Source organism: Eubalaena glacialis, chromosome 10 (genome assembly GCF_028564815.1).
Source record: "Eubalaena glacialis isolate mEubGla1 chromosome 10, mEubGla1.1.hap2.+ XY, whole genome shotgun sequence".
Taxonomy (NCBI): domain Eukaryota; kingdom Metazoa; phylum Chordata; class Mammalia; order Artiodactyla; family Balaenidae; genus Eubalaena; species Eubalaena glacialis.
The window spans coordinates 54014333-54032206 of NC_083725.1; the positions used below are offsets into that span (position 1 = coordinate 54014333).

The following is a 17874-nucleotide window of genomic DNA, read 5'->3' on the forward strand; positions in this document are numbered from 1 at the left end:
TATATTTTTTAAAAACTGAATCACTTTGCTATACACCTGAAAGTAACACAATATTGTAAAACAATCACCTCATTTCCATGTTCATCCGTGATTGATATGTAGTTGGCATTTGTCTCATTAGGGTAAGACAGGAGAACATCATAATGAACCAACTTGGCTGAATCCAGTCCAGATTTCTTCCACTGGGTTTGGATTTTCTTGGCCAGCAGCAAATTTTGTTCTGTTCCTGCCAGATGAGGTAGCTCTGTAAAAGAACTAAAATGAAAATAAAAGGGGGAGTTAAAGACTATATTCAGAAAATGTGCCTAAGAACTATTCTAGATGCATAACTCATATTTTAGGCATTAAGTTATCCTTTCTATAACAGAGATATAAAAAACCCAGCTAGAGCTTTCTAGATACGCCAGTTTTTAAATATATGTGTGTAACTGCAGTTTTCACACTATGTTCCCACAGAAAAGAACACATCCCATGGTGAACACATTCAATCAGCAGAGGTTCGGGTATGAGAAAACACGCTGGAAGGATGGCATGCCTCTACATCAGTGGTGCTAAATTCTTGCTGCTTAACAGGAAATGAGGACATTCTGAAAAAAGATCATAACATTTGCCAGAGACCAGTTGGGCAGTCTTGTTAACATAAACTTTTACTGCTGTTTTCATACTCTTATACGCAGTTGTCCATTTATGTCATTGAAGCTAGAGCCCATGCATTTTTATTTGTATATTCCCTAATGCTCAGTACTTGCCTGTTACCCAGGAATTACACAATACAGGTTTGTTGAACTGAAATTGAGCAATGTTCTCTAGGTTCTGGGTCTAAATGATTTGAAACAGTTAAATGACTCTACAAACATAGTTCTGAATGAAATTCACTTTGCTTAAGGTAAATAATATTTAAAAAGTTTCCCAAACCCTCTCCCTCCATAGATAAGGTAATGATACTTTTGTAGATTGGTTTTTTAATCAACCATAGTACAACCAAAAAAGACAGTAAAGAAAAACCAGTACTTATTGAAAACTTACTATATGCCAGGAACTGGACCAGGTATTTCACATGGGCTTTCTCATTCAATCCTCACCACCCTTCTGCCATTGTCCCCGTTTTGCAAATAAGGAAACAGAGAGTAGTTAAATACCTTGTCCATAATTTCCTAAGTATTAAATGCCAGGGCTAGCATCTGAAAGTTGCAGTTGTCTGACCTTGAGAAATTATGTTATTTTTAAACCATTCATCTGATCATTTTGATCAACTGCTTTTAAAACCCTTCTATCTTCTACATTATAAAGTTCACACTAGGCATGGCATTTGTGCCCTTTTTCAACTAATCCACTGTTTCACCTTTCCAGCTTCATTTCCCACCACTCACCTTATAAACTTCTTCACTCTATATTATTTAATATGCTAATTGGTCTCCTAAAATGACCACCATTTTTAGCCTTTGCACAAGATCTTCTCTCAGACATAAATATCATCCTATTTACATGAATCTCCCTGTATCACCACTCCTAGTCATTCACCTTCCCCACCTGTAAGCTATTAATCATCCATTAGGACTCTTCAAGCATATTCTCCTCTGTGAAACTTTCCACTTCTATATCATTAAATCAAAGCTGCAAGGCTTCCCCGGTGGCACAGTGGTTGAGAATCTGCCTGCCAATACAGGGGACACGGGTTCGAGCCCTGGTCTGGGAAGATCCCACATGCCGCGGAGCAACTAGGCCCGTGAGCCACAACTACTGAGCCTGCGCGTCTGGAGCCTGTGCCCCGCAACAAGAGAGGCCGCAACAGTGAGAGGCCCGCGCACCGCGATGAAGAGTGGCCCCTGCTCGCCACAACTAGAGAAAGCCCTCACACAGAAACGAAGACCCAACACAGCCAAAAATTAATTAATTAATTAATTAATTTAAAAAACCACAAACAAACAAAAAAAAAAAAACCCAGCCCACACCTTCTCTCCTCTCATCCAATTTCTGGTCACCTCTTTATTAAAAAAAAAAAAAAAAAAAAAGCTGCAAGTTACTGATATTTAATATTGTACAATATTTGTAAAAAAAATATTAATGTGTTTGTAGACAGAAGTTATTTTACATGCATAGAAAAACCATTGAGGCTGGGGATATTTAAAATTCTACTTCAGGGCTTCCCTGGTGGCATAGTGGTTAAGAATCCACCTGCCAATGCAGGGGACATGGGTTCGATCCCTGGCCCGGGAAGATCCCACATGCCACGGAGCAACTAAGCCCATGTGCCACAACTACTGAGCCTGTGCTCTACAGCCCACGAGCCACAACTACTGAGCCCACGTGCCACAACTACTGAAGCCCGTGCGCCTAGAGCCTGTGCTCTGCAACAAGAGAAGCCACCGCAGTGAGAAGCCCGTGCACCACAAAGAAGAGAGTAGCCCCTGCTCGCTGCAACTAGAGAAAGCCCGCGCTCAGCAATGAAGACCCAACACAGCCAAAAATAAAAACAAACAAATAAATCAATTTATTTAAAAAATAAAATTCTACTTCATATAATTCATTATTGTTTTATTTTCTGTAGTGAGCAAATAATATTCTTACAATCAGGAAGAAAATGAGTATATTTCCTTCATTTAAGATGGAGGATTAACCATGAAGTTTTGCCTCCCATCTTTTAGGCAACCCACTGAAATGAAAGACAGAAGTGCAAAAAACAAAAAGCAACAGGGAATAACTTTACTGAATTTCTCCTTATGGATCCAAGTGGGACACTGCAGCTCCAGGCATCATATATTCATGCTGCAACATTCAGGAGAAGCAAGTACAAACAAGAACAGCCATTTCCTCTTTTGTGTTTCTCTTAACAAAGGAAAACTTTTTGTAGAGGATCTCAGCTAAATTTTTCTCCCATTTCATCAGGCATAATAGGGTCTTATACCCCTTCTCCAACTAACCTTTGTCAGAAGGAAGTTATAATGATTGGATTATAGACCAGATTCTTGGGCTGGATGTAAGGTAACCCTCACTGAACACAGGTCCCCCTTAAGGAGTGAGAACATTAGCAGTTGAGGCTCTGTCAACAAGGAAGTGGCTGGGACTTCCCTGGTGGCGCAGTGGTTAAGAATCCGCCTGCCAATGCAGGGGACACGGTTCGAGCCCTGGTCCGGGAAGATCCCACATGCCGCGGAGCAGCTAAGCCCGTGCGCCACAACTACTGAGCCTGTGCTCTAGAGCCTGCGTGCTGCAACTACTGAGCCCACATGCCACAACTATTGAAGCCCACGCGCCTAGAGCCTGTGCTCCGCAACAAGAGAAGCCACCACAATGAGAAGCCCACGCACCGCAACGAAGAGTAGCCCCCGCTCACCGCAACCAGAGAAAGCCTGCGCGCAGCAACGAAGACCCAACGCAGCCAAAAATAAATAAATTAATTAATTTAAAAAAAAAACAAAAAAAACAAGGAAGTGGCTGGGGAGAAATCAACTTTTTCCCACTACATTAATCCCTTTAAACCAATCTTGAAACCTTCCTTTCCCTGGGAGCCTCTTACACTGGTCGTAAATATCTATTCTATAATCAATCAATTCTATTTCCTCGGCCCGTTCCTGAATGGTTACTTGACTTCCTTGCCTTAACTGGTTTCTTCGGGGGACCCTGCTCGTGCTTCCACATACCTCAGGCCCAGATGATCATTGAGGAGGAGTCCTTCTTACTCTCCATGGGCTCTTTCAAATATTTTTCCTTTATCTTCTCTCAAAAATAACAACTCTTTTAAAACTCATACCAAAAGTCACCACCTACTATGCCTTCTAGGTGCTGTCAAAAATGTGGATCACTCCCTCTTCACTCACTAAAGTCTTGGGCTCCTAATTCAACGCATTTCACTCTACCTCGATTCTTGTCATCATTCTTGGTATGCAACTTCTGTCTTCAGTTGGACGTAAAGAAAAGAAAAGCCAACTCTAACAAGATAACATCATGCAAACTATTCATACATAACTTATTACCTTATGCTACATTATACATTAAAGCAAAGGAGAGAGAAAATAAACAGACATAAATTTTAATGTTTGGTCAAGAGCATCACCAAGTTTTGCTTCTGGCACCTCATGTATTGATAATTTTCTAGGTAATTTCTTCTGGACACTTTATGATATGCTGCAGACAGAGTTCAACGGTGTTTACATTTTACCTGGTCTTTTACACATTTTTATTTTGTTTTATTTTATTTATTTTTTTGGCCACTCCGAGCAGCTTGCAGGATCTTAGTTCCCTGACCAGGGATTGAACCCGGGCCACGCAGTGAAAGCACTGAGTCCTAACCACTGGACCACCAGGGAATTCTCCACATTTTTAAATATAAGCATTCTGTCTTACTTGATAAGACAATTGGCTATTTTCATGTATTGCATGAGAAATATAGAATGCGTCTTTCTTCAAATGACATCCACCCTACTGCCTATAGATTCTTTTCCTATATCTCCAAACAAGCATCTCAAAACAGACATTTTGATTTAGCTTTCCTGATACCTGTGTGCCTCAGTCATAAGTCAGCTCAAATTTCTAAGAAGAGTATAGCTGTTTTCATTCCTCTACTTCAGCTTGCTATAGTTCATCCATCGAAAGTAAGATGGAACTTTGTGATCACATCAAATCACAGGACAGATGGGGAGGAAATATACTACACCATATGAACTTCACCTTGTTCATTTGATTTTAGGGTTTGATTGGAGTCTCAAAAGGACAGAAGAGAAAGACTGATGCAGAAAATTTTCAAGAAAGAATGAACAGGGGACTTCCCTGGTGGTCCAGTGGGTAGGACTCCGCACTCCCAGTGTGGGGGGCCCAGGTTCGAACCCTGGTTGGGGAACTAGATCTCACATGCATGCAGCAACTGGGAGTTTGCGTGCCACAACTAAGAAGTCCGCATGCTGCAACTAAAAGATCCTGCATGCCGCAACTGAGACACGGAGCAGCCAAATAAATAAACAAACAAAGAAACAAACAAATAAATATTTCCAAAAAAAAAAAAAGAAATAATGAACAAAAAGTAGTGTTCCTAAAGTAGTGAAAGACAAAAGTTTATAAAGTCAAAATGCTCAGAGAGGACTTCCCTTGTGGTCCAGTGGTTAAGACTCCACGCTTCCACTGCAGGGGACATGGGTTCAATCCCTGGTTGGGGAACTAAGATCCTGCATGCCATGTGGTGTGGCCAAAAATAAAATAAAATAAAAATTAAAAGCTCAGAGAGCCTTAAATAGAATAAATTTGAAGAAAACTATGTCTAGGCACATATTAAACTGCTGAAAATTAAAGACAAAAATGACATATTCTATATAACTTAAATAACTGTGGACTGCTCATCGGATGCCACTACCAGCCAGATGACAGTAAAAAAAAAATATTTAAAGCTCTGAAAGGAGGAAAAACAGATGATCTTAGAAATCTATATCCAAGAAAACTTTTCGTCAAGAATTAAGATGAAATAAATGTTTTATAGACAAAGGAAAACTAAGAGAATTTGTCAACACCAGACCCGACATAAGAGGAAATGCTTAAGAAAGTTATTCAGACTAAATAGATTTACCACAGGATAACCTAAATTTTCAGAAACAAATAAAGATACTGGAAACAATAAAAAAATAGTATTTTACATTTCTCAGATATTTAACTCTTAATTGGCTTTCAATAGGTACAACTGTTCAAAGAAAAAATTATAACATTGTTTTGTGAGGTTTATATTGTATGTGTATATGATAATTTCAACAACTATCATATAAAGGATGATAGAAAGATGGTAAATGGACATACAGAAATGTGAGTTTTCTGCATTTTATGTTAAATGGTACAGTAGTAACTTTAAAAATACAGGGAAATGTTAGACAAGTATAATGTAATCTCTAGAGTAACTACTAGAAAAGAAAAAAGAATCAATGCAAAGAGTTATAGCCAAAAGATAAATTGAAATGAAATAAAATTTAAAATACTCTCCCCACTACCAAAAAAAAAAAAAAAAAAGCAGAAAATGAGAAGTAAAGGAACAGAAATAAAGGGAGCAAACAGAGAACAGTGAAGGAGTTGGCCTAAGTTTAACCATATCAAGTTACATTATATGTTTCCAGACTAAATGCTCAAATTAAAAGGCACAGATTCCAAAATTAATAAAATAGCAAGTGGCAATTACATGCTCTCTATAGAAGGTACATTTAAAATAGCAAGTGGCAATTACATGCTCTCTATAGAAGGTACATTTTAAAAGTAAGTGGATGGAAGAATACATATCATGCAAATGTAAGTATAAGAAAGCTGATGTGGCTTAATTTATACCCAATAAAATATGCTTAAATATAGAGATTATTACCAAAGATAAAGAATATTTCACAAAGATAAAAGGTTAGTTCTGTCTTGAAGACATAATATTAATGTGTATATGCCTAATAAATGAGTTTCATAATACATAATGCAAAAATTAACAGAATTAATGGGAAAAATAGACAATTTCACATTCCTGGAGGAGATTGTAACACTATTCTTGACAGAATTTGATCCCCCCAAAAAAGTCAGTGAAGAAATAAAGGAATCACCATACTAATCAGCTAAAGTAGAAAAGAAGAAAAGTCATATGTCATATAAATTGATGCAGAAAAACTGAAACTGAGCGGGGCCCTATGGGCTCCCAGGCACGGAAGCCTTTTTGTCTCCCATTTCTTGTAGGCAAGACTCCAGCCTCCATGACATTCCCCGAGTTCCAAAGGGCAGATTCCAACAGCTGCAAATCAAAGGAGGAGCAGCCAGGAAACCACCTGAGGCCCTGCACACACCCTAATCTTGTCAGCAACCCCACCCTTTTGAAACTCTGCAGAAGACAGAATAATGCAGGACTGTTACTGCCTTGATCCTTATAGCATACCCCTGACCAGGAGCCCTGACTATAAGACCTCTCCCTATTCCCCAGGGAGGGGGACACAGTTCTTGAGGTGCTAGTCTGCTGTGTTCCCCTCTTTGCCTGGCAAAGAATAAAGCCACCCTTTCTTTCTCCTCCAAAACTCTGTCTCTGTATCTCATCTCGGCATTGGTGTACAGGGAGCCAAGATTTTGAGAGCAAAACCATTTTACAACTGCCAACTAAAGTGTGTCACTGGCCATCTGGTTCTACAAGGATTAGCTCATTAGTCACTGCATTTACTGACCTCCAGCACACTCTGAAAGGAATTCAGGGTGGAGATCAGGAATGAGATACTCTATGCTCTAGGAAAAACTGGCAGAACAGGCCTTCAGATAGTTAGATATTTTCAGGAGAAAATTTTATTTACCCAATTTCTTGTATTTCTCATACACAGAAAAGCACTAAAATTATTCATGGAGATATCTGCTCCTTGTGACTAGCAGCAACCTTCTTGTTACTAGTAGCAACCGTGTACCAAGATGTGTGCTTGATTGCATGCACCCCCTTCACTAAAATCATATATATATGGACCTGGACCTCCACCCATCCCCACCTCCACCTCTTGGGAGAAGTTACGCAGAGCTATCTGAGAGAATGTCTCCTGGGTATAGTCCTCTGTAAGTCCCCAAATAACACTGAACTCACAGCTCTCTCATGTTGTGCTTTTTTTTTTTTTCCAGTTGACACAATATTTAATACCCATTCATGATTTTAAAAAAAAACAACAAACCTCTTAGCAATCTTGGAATAGAGGGACGTTTCCTTAACTCAGTAAAGAATATCTACAAAAAATCTACATACAACATCACACTTAATGGGGAAACTCTGAATGCTTTCCCACTAAGATCAGACATAGGGAAAGAATGTTTGCTCTCATCACTTTTATTCAATGCAGTACTGGAATTACAATCAGCACAATAAGGACACATATATATATATATATATATATATATATATACATATATATATATATATATATACACATATATATATGGCATACAGTTTGAAAACAGAGAAATAAAATGGTCCCTATTTGAAGATGGCCTGATTTTCTACATAGAAAGTAAATCCTAATGAATCTACAAAAACTCCTAGAACCAACACATGAGTTTAGACAAGTCACAGAATGCAAAATCAACAGTATTTCTATATACTAGCAACAAACATGTGAAAACTGAAATTAAACACCATATGATTTTACATCTGCTGCAAAGAAAATGAAATACTTCCATATAAAGGTAACAATACATATACAAGATCTGCATCCTGAAAATTGCAAAATGTTGATAAAGGAAGACCTAAATAATTGTAGAGACGTACCATAATCATGGATGGAAAGTCGAGACAGAGTAAAAATGCGAAGTGCCCCTAAATTGCTCTGTAAGATTAAAGCAATTCTTGTCAAAATCTCATCAAGGATTTTTCTAGATATAGATATATTTATTCTATATTTTATATGAATAGGCAAATGATATAGAAAAATAAAGTGGGAGGAATCATCCTATGCATTGTTAAGGCTTACTACATAACTTCAGTAATCAAGACAGCATGGTACTGGCAGGGAGTAGACACATAGATCAGCAGAGCATCAGAGAACTCAAAGAGACTCACACAAATATGCCCAACTGATTACTGACAAAGGAGCAAAAGCAATGGATAGCCTTTCAACAAATGGGGCTAGAGCAACTGGACATCTACAGGTAAAAAAAGAATGACCCTCAACCAAGCATTACACCTTATGCAAAAATTAACTCTAAAATGAATCACAAAATATATTGTAAAATGTAAACTATAAAATTTGGGGGTAAAAAGAGGAGAAAAGGTATCTAGGGCTAGACAAAGAGTTCTTAGACATGAACCCAAAAGCATGATCTATAGAATGAAAAATTGATAAGTTAGACCTTATTAAAATTAAACACTTCTGGGACTTCCCTGGTGGCCCAGGGGTTAAGAATCCGCCTGCCAATGCAGGGGACACGGGTTCGAGCCCTAGTCCGGGAAGATCCCACATGTCACGGAGCAACTAAGTCCGTGTGCCACAACTACTGAGCCTGTGCTCTAGAGCCCATGAGCCACAACTACTGAGACTGCGTGCCACAACTACTGAAGCCCACGCACATAGAGCCCGTGCTCCGCAACAAGAGAAACCACTGCAATGAGAAGCCCGTGCACCACAATGAAGACCCAACACAGCCAAAAAAAAAAAAAAAAAAAACTAAACGCTTCTGATGTGCAAACAACCCAGTTAAGGTGTGAAAAGACAAATAACAGACTAGGAAAAATATCTGTACACCACAAAGCCAACAAAAGACTTGTATATAGAAAATATAAAGAACCCTCAAAGCTCAGTAGAAAAAAAAAAGTATCCAAATAGAGAATAGGTCAAAGGCATGAACAGACATTTCACTGAAGATGGTATACAGATGGTGAATAAGCACAGGAAAAGATGTTCAATATCATTAGGTACTAGGGAATGTAAATTAAAACCATAATAAGGTATCTCTATGCACCTGTCAGAATGGGTAAAATTAAAAAGAGTAATAACGCCAATGAAAAATATAAAATGATATAGCCATACTATAGTTTGGCAGATTCTTCAACAACTAAAAGTGTACTTTTCCTACAAACAAGCAATTTTCACTCTGGGGCATTTACCCCAGAGAAATGAAAACCTATGATTACATAAAAGCTGTACATGAATGTTAATGGCAGCTTCATTCATAATAGCCAACAAGTGGAAGCAAAACAAATGTCCCTCAGTGGGTGAAAAGTTAAACTGTAGTACATCCCTATGATGAATGAAGAGACTGAAAGACTCTTCCAAATTCATCTACAGATTCAATGCAATTTTAATCAAAGTTCCAGCAGGCTTTTTTTTTGATAGGAATTGAGAAGTTGATTCTAAAATGTATTTGGATATGCAAATGACTTAAAACAGTCAAAGCAATTTTTAAAAAGAAAAATTTGTAGGATTAACTCTACCTGATTTTCAGACTTACTATTAAGCTAGACTAAACCAGATAGTGTAGAACTGAGATATATAGATTAATAGATCAATAGAAGAAAATATAAAATCCAAAAAACAGGCCATGGATTTATGGTCAAGTGATTTTGGACCAAGTACCAAGGCAATTCAACAGGGAAAGAAAAGTTTTTAAACAAATCTTGCAGGAATAATTAAATAATTGTATTTAAAAAATCATCAACTCTTACATCATACCACACACAAAAATTAACTTGAAGTGGATCATTGACCTAAATGTGCAAGCTAAAATTACAAAACTTCTAAAAAAAAATAATATAAGAAAATCTTCACAACTTCTCATAGGCCTAGATAGGACACAGAGTATGAAACATAAGACAAAAGATTGTTCAACTGGAGTTTATCGAAATTAAAAATCTCTGCCCTTCAAAAACTCCACTAGGAAAACAAAAAAAGCCAACCATAGAACAGAAGAAAATATTCACAAAAATGTCTGACAAAAGAATGTATAAAGAAAGAACTCCTATACTCAATAATAAATCAAAACAATTTAAAAATGAAAAAAAAAATTGAACAGAGACCCTATAAAAGAAGCTATACAAATGTCCAATAAGTGCATGAGAAGAGGGGTGGGATAGGGAGGGTGGGAGGGAGACGCAAGAGGGAGGAGATATGGGGATATATGTATAGGTATAGCTGATTCACTTTGTTATACAGCAGAAACTAACACACCATTGTAAAGCAATTATACTCTAATAAAGATGTTAAAAAAAAAAGAAAATGCAAATTAAAACCACAATGGAGATACTAGTACACACCCACTAAAATGGTTAAAATGAAAACAACTGACAATACTAAGGTAGGAATGTAAAATGGTACAACCACTTTTGAAACCTGTTTGTCATTTTCTTAAAAAGTTAAAACACGTCCTTATCATCCAACACAGCCATTCAAAAAGAAATGAAATCATATGTAAACATATGCTCATAGCAACTTTGTTCACAATAATCAAAAACTAAAAACAACCCAAGATCCATCAACTACATATTGGAGTCTCTCCATTCAATAGAATACTACTCAGCAATAAAAAGCAATAAACTACAGACACATGCAACAACCTGGATGAATTCCAAAATCATTCATTATGCTGAGTGAAAGACACAAAAAAGCACATACTGTATGATTCTATTTATATAAAGTTCTAGAAAATATAAAGGAGTCCAAAGGAAGGGAGTTGAAGGGAGGAATAAACTGCAAAGGCATGATGTAAATTTTCTGTATCTTAATTGAGGAGGTGGTTTGCTGAGTATATTGTGCATCTGTCAATACTCTCAAATTGTAGGCTTTATATGGATGCAGTTTATTTTATGTAAATTATGATTCAGTAAAATTTTTTTTAATGATACTCCTTTGAAACAGTCGGAATATAGAAATAAATGTCATAACTGCCTTCAAGGAATTCATAATCACGCCCTTGAATGAATGTCACTCCTCCTCTTGCTAAGAGACTGGTGGGTTTGCACTGATCCTTTTGCTTTCACTTTGTCCTATTTGTGTTACTTAAATTTGCAACACGGGATAAAGGTTTAATTTGTAGAGGACAGAATCTGAAACTTTAATCTCCTTTCCTCTAAATCAGAGTTTACAACCATCTTACTCTTCCTGGCAGAATATGACATTTAAATAAAATTCCTGATTAAACCCAGGCACGGGGAACAAAGAATAACATTGAGTTGCAGTCCAAAGTACATGAAGTTGAAACATCTCTTAATAAAGCAACCAGATACTTTTTCTGGAGATAAAGTTGGGGAAGAAAGGCTCCTTCAACATTCAAGTAGATTTTACTCTAAGAGTGGAATAAAGGAACATTTAAACCACCATGAATTAATGTGATATCGTATAATTTCACACAAAGATTACCCACATGAATAAAATCAGTTTTCATACAGTTCTCATTCTGCAATATTTTAAACACTATTTTTATGATCAAGTATACAAAACAAACTTACCGAAGAAATGATTTAATATTTTCAGCTTTCATCTCAGTTACCAGTCTCCACCTTAGATTTTGGTGAGTGTCCACTGAAGTGGCTGTTTCTTTGAGAGGCTTACTAAACCAGCCTGGGAGGAGAATACATACACATATGTATACTACATACACAAGAAATTGCTTTTGACTTTTATAAAAACTGGAAGCCAAAGGGGAAGAAGGAAAAAAAAAAAAAAAAAAAAAGCCCTTACCTAAGAAACAGATCATGGTGAGCTTTACAAAAACTTCATACCAAATGCAGAAAACCTTCAAATTCTGATGTGTAACTTTGAGTTGGTTAAATGAGTTTTAGGTGAGGGCTATTCTTTTCATTTTCCCATGAGTTATGCATCAAGGCACGGGTCTTTATCTTTCTTGTTCTCCCATGGGGGTTAAGTTCGTAGCACTGTGCCTGACACACACGGAGCATTCGACAAATATTTATGTAATAAATGATTACAGAAGGGCAGTTGAAAGTTTTGACTCATTAATGGTCTTGGAAACGAAATCATCTTTTTGACCCCTGCGGATAGTGGCAACTCTAAATTGTCTTCACAACAGCCCTTAACAGTACCCTGAACTCAGCGAGCATTTAATAAATTTGAATTTCTGGCACACTTTATTAGGAAGGCCGAAATGCATTCCACTCAGTTTCCAGTTCTGCTGAAATTGGCGGAGCTCAGCCGGCCCGGCGCCCAGCGCGCAGCCCAGTTCTTCAGCCCCAGGTTCTCCCGCTTTTCTCCGGGGAGGCTGGAGGGATCCGGGGAAGGGGTCGGTACACTTACCCACCATAAATCCACCCAGGAAAGATGCCAGCGCTGCAGCCAAGCACATCCCAAGGTACAGACGACCCCTGGACTTGGCCATGGCTTCCTCGGGACTGAGCAGGAGGCGCCGGCTACCGGAGCGAGCCTCGGGAATGAGGGCGAACAGAGAGAGCGCGCCCGGGAACGCGGGGAACGCCCAGGTTGCCGCAGACCGTGGCCTCCGCTGACCTTCCTCAAAGCCCTGCCTCTGCCCTCCAGGTGGGTCCAGAGGCGAATGGAAACCGGCCACAAACTCCTGGCTCCTGCGATCCCCAGGGGGCCTCGAGGGGAGAGAGGAAGCCCTGCAGGAGAAGGACACGTTCTGCTTGCTGGCAGGCAACGTCCAATCTGTTGATCCTGGACAAAGTCTGCTTTCGGGGGGGCGGGAGGGGGACTACTGAAAATGTCCCTACTTGTTCCCTAAAGAACTCTACTTACCAACCTCATTCCAGGAGTTGCCAGATGCATTTAACTACAGCTTTTTCTTCCCTGTTTATTGCCCTGCTACCAGATTCTGACTAATTTATAACCGGTCACACTTGGGCAGCCTTTCTGGTCCTGGCTGCTCTCTGATAACACATTAGTTTCTTAACCACATACAACCTCAAAACTGATAGGATTGGGCTCTTTTGTCTTCCTTTACCCAAACAAGTCTCCAAATTTCTGAAACTGTCAGTTTCTTCTTCTGTAACTGGGGTTTTTCCCTATCTCACTAGAATGTTGTAGGTTCAAATAAATAAGATTAACCACTGAAAGTGCCTTGCACCCTAACCCATGGTGGTTTCTCAACAAATGTCATCCTCCCTAACCTCCCCCTCCTATCACGTTTACCCCAGTATTTCTTTTTAAAAGTGATTAAAAGGTTTACAAGGCAGTACTTGTAAATAGGACACCATTATCCATCCATTTTACCCTGGAGGAAATCTTTAGCAATTCATGACTGGATTCCTCCTATCCAACCAAAAGCAATTTTGCAGCCAGAGCAAAGGTGCCTACTGGGTGGAATATGAACAGGATAGTACATCTCTGGTTATGAAACTGAGAAGGACCCTGTGGGGTTCCCCAGTACAAATCTTTTCTGTGTCACTCATTTCTTGTTTGTAGGAAATTGGCTTCATTCAGCCTCCTTGACCTTCCCTGAGTTCCAAAGGGCAGGTTCAAACAGTTGCTAATCAGGGAAGGGAAGGAATACAGAAACTATGGAGGAGCAGTCAAGAAACAACAGTGCAGCCTTCGGGCAGGGTCCTGGTTCCTCTTGAGGGAATATATATAGCAATATCTTTGAGTTCTTCTGAAAAACTAAGGCCCCCACCCAGGTAGAGGATGGCAACTTCAGGCTGAGAGCAAGATTCCTGGAGCACTGCCCTGTTACCTCACCACCAACCAATCAGAACAAAGCCACACACCCTGCAGCCCTCACCCCAAATTTTACCTATAAAAACTTCTCCCCCCAAACAATTGGGGAGTTTGGTGTTTTTGAGCATGAGTCACCCATTCTCCTTGCTTGGCCCTACAATAAACTTTTCTCTGCTCCAAAATTCTGACGTTTCAGTTTATTTGGCCTCACTGTGTATCAGGCACATGAACTTTTTTCAATAACAGTTATACCCCCAATCTTCACTGCATTGTCTGAGGCCCTGATAATCTTAGATAAGGCACTTTTCTTTGCTCCTAAAAAGTTGCCAGGAGAGTCTAATTTCTTTTTCTTGCACTGCAATTGTTGATAAATGTATTTGATGGTTTTTCCTTCAGAAATTTTGTAGAAGAAATATAGGTTTCTGATAACTTTCAGACCATACTACTGAACTGGGTAACAAATTACAGAACTCTAATTGAAAAACTGATGGCTTCCTAAAACTGCTAACAACAGATCAAGATCAACAAGAATCAATTACATTAATGGTTGAATGAACTGATGAATATTATTATAATTTTTATGACTTTTCATTTGAAATATTACTGGTTTTTTAATCTTTCATTTTCAGATATGAGGAAACCTTTCCTCTTGTGTAATGACATACAGCAATTTGGTAAATTATACTTTTGTATAATACCTTTGTATTTACATAAAGTCACTAATAATCTGCTCTCCTTGTAACAGGACACAATTGGAAACACTGTTTACATTAACAAGGCTTTGACTGGAAGGCAATATTTGAGAATATGCATTGAATCAGATATGACCAGACAGCTTTAAGGAACTAAGATTGACTTTATGAAGCTATAAAGCCCCTTAGAAAACCAGCCTGGTACCTTGCTTACTTACAGTGTTCCCAGCAGCCTTACCAGTTGAGTAAGAATGGTCACTTCCTAGCAGATGCAAGAACCTCAGGATATTGTGGGAACTTCAAGAAGAGAGAAATTCACCCAAATCTATAGGTATTACATGCAAGTGTGATGGCAAATACTTGGCCTGGCTTGCTGGCCTTGAGAGCTATTAAAAATTCAGTCTGGGACTTCCCTGGTGGTCCAATGGTTAAGACTCCATGCTTCCATGCAGGGGGCACAGGTTTGATCCCTGGTTGGGGAAATAAAATCCTGCATGCTGTGCTGTGTGGCCAAAAAAAGAGCCTATGTGCTCAGTTGCTATTCTTGCTGGACTTAAGTAAATAATCAGGCCAATTTTAGTGAAACTAAACTTATTTTGCAAACAAATTAGTTTTAATTTGGCTTTCTTTGGTAGAAATGAGGGTGATTTTAAAGAGAAAAAATTGTGTTTCAGCAAAAACTGTAATACACAGTTATGAATATTAGATTTGAGTTCTATCAATCATCTTTGAAGTTGTGTTCTTCCACCTAAAAACTGGACTGGGTTCTGAATTCTTCTAGTCTCCTCAAATATTTGGCAACAACTGTTCAAACTAATGTTTCCAATTTTTCTCCCCCTTTTGACTTGGAATCATTTAGAACTAAAACTGAACAACTTGATATAAACTTAAGAGAGATCGCCACAATAGCTCATGTTTAGACAATCTCTGTGCCTGTCACTTTGTAAGCCACTCAGAAAGTTTACGTGAACACCTGATGACATCATCAGAGACATTTCAAACTACAAAAGATGCTTCGACCTTAAGATCTAGAAATCTTCTCCACTGGCAACTCTCACGACTCAGACACTGGGTTTACAATTTGCTCCAACCATGAACCTTTGTTTTTCTTTTGTCTCCATAGAAAAGCGTCTTAGTAAATACCTGATTGCTTGCACCCTATAGGGCTAACTTTGAGAGCCCACTTGCATCACTGCCTCCTGAAATGAGTAACTAACCTGACCTATTGTCAGAACTAAGAAACTGGCTCAGTGAGATAAAGCAATCTATCAACCCAACTTCTGGACTCTGAAATCTCTTAAAAGAAGTTTCAAAGGCAGGACTGTAGTAGAGCAAAATTTGCCACCTCAAAATGTCTCTTTGGCATGCGTACTATTTCTAGATGAAAACAATCAAGGACCCAAAGACTCAGGAGTAAACTTTGATCTTCCTCCTAACTGCCTAAAAGAAGGTAGTTAGAGGACCTGTTGCAGGAATGGAGCTATCAAGTAGATAACTATAGGATGAATAGGTGTGGTACACTGGAAGGAACCTGGAAAAATCTGTTAAAATTCCTCTCTGTGTCCCATTGTCTCTGCCTGGCTCAGCAAACTTTTTTTTTTACTGCACATCTGCTTTCTATCTCCATGTGAATTACTTTCCTCCCCTTTGAAGTCCCAAACTACTTCCCCCTTTTGTCTTTAGCTAAAGATGGTATTTAAGGTGACGGTTTTGGCCATTTGGGGGAATTACTCAATTCTTCTGGGTCTCTCCCATCTATACATGTTAAAAAAAAAATGACTAAGTTATTTGTGAAATTTGTTTTTTCCTACTCCTATCTCAATTTTTATAGCTAATTATATGTTGACTAATAGAAGAGATCAGTGTATTAATTAGCACAGTTTCCCAACTTGATTAATATTCCCAAATTAAAATTAGATTATTCGTTCATTCAACGAGGCTATAGCATTCCAGACATTGTGAAAAATTCTGAAGATATGGTCCTTGCCTTTAGGAAGCCTACAACAGTGAGAAGGCAAATATTGAATAGGTAATTAAATGTAAGAAGTTCTAAGAAGGAGCAGTATTACCTTAAATGTGAAGGTTGTCGCTGCCTTAATACGTGGCATCTGCAATCTTTATCTTGGCAATCCATTGTAAATAGTCCAGTTAACTGGTTCAGCAAGCCTTTCACCTTTGTAAAAATATGGACACAGAGTCATTTCATTATTTCATCTTCTCAATTAAGCATATAAAAGAATGCTGCTATCACAGTTTCTAATTATTAGCATCTTAGAAGATATTTGCATCTTACAAAGCACACTTAACAAAGCAACATTGTTTGATTTATGCCAACCCCTTTCAGTCTTTCCTTCAAAGCTAAAAACTGTATAGGAAACTTTTAGTATTGGAAAATCAATCTCTCAGTAAAAGTATTCAACACATTTGATCTGCTCAGTATTCAGAGTCTCTAACATGACAGGATCTCACTATCTTCTCCATTCCTGAAGTTAAATTGTTCTTATATAATCTTCTTTTCCCTTCTCCTCTCACATCCTAGAAGAGGCAATCTTGTAACTTCAAAGTCCAAATCCTATCAAATGGATCACAGCAAGGTTTGAAAACAAAGTGTGACTTGTGTACTAATAAAGTTTCTTAATAAACATACCAATAATTAAGATTTAATAGAGAAGAAATAATATCTAGTGTCAAATTTCACATTTTCCCTGAAGATGTTGCATTATCTTTCATAAAAGAGGGATCGCTTAGATGCTCACTGTACAGATATAGACGTGATGCCATTAATGATGTCACAAGGTGATAGGATGATCTGGTCATCGAGATAGCAACATTCTCTTTCCAAAAAAGTGAAAAGTTAATGTCATGGTGGCTGAGATTCATGACAAAAAATACATTCCAATTGAGTATTTCTAAAATCCTGGGTCCAAAAACTGCCCAAAATTAGTTTCAAACTTAAGATGTGAGAATGTTAGTATATTGTACAATAAACCATAACACATAGAGCAGGTGAGAAGTGAGACAGGAGTATAGTGTGAAAAGTGTGAAAGACTAATAAAAGTAAGTGAGAAGAAATTTTAAAAGAAAAGCAGAAAACC

General features: G+C 38.2%; 1 protein-coding gene across 1 annotated transcript in view; it reads right to left on the reverse strand.

The window, feature by feature from the left end:
- NAALAD2 (N-acetylated alpha-linked acidic dipeptidase 2) overlaps positions 1 to 12883 on the reverse strand; it is a 48828-nt gene extending 35945 nt beyond the window's left edge. Inside the window, exons 1-3 of the mRNA XM_061202727.1 lie at positions 12711 to 12883; positions 11906 to 12017; positions 69 to 255 (exon numbers count right to left, since the gene is read on the reverse strand). Coding sequence (XP_061058710.1) covers positions 69 to 255; positions 11906 to 12017; positions 12711 to 12792 — 381 coding nt within the window. The 5' untranslated portion in view covers positions 12793 to 12883. The remainder of the gene's footprint in view (positions 1 to 68; positions 256 to 11905; positions 12018 to 12710) is intronic.
- Between the last annotated feature and the right edge of the window lie 4991 nt (positions 12884 to 17874).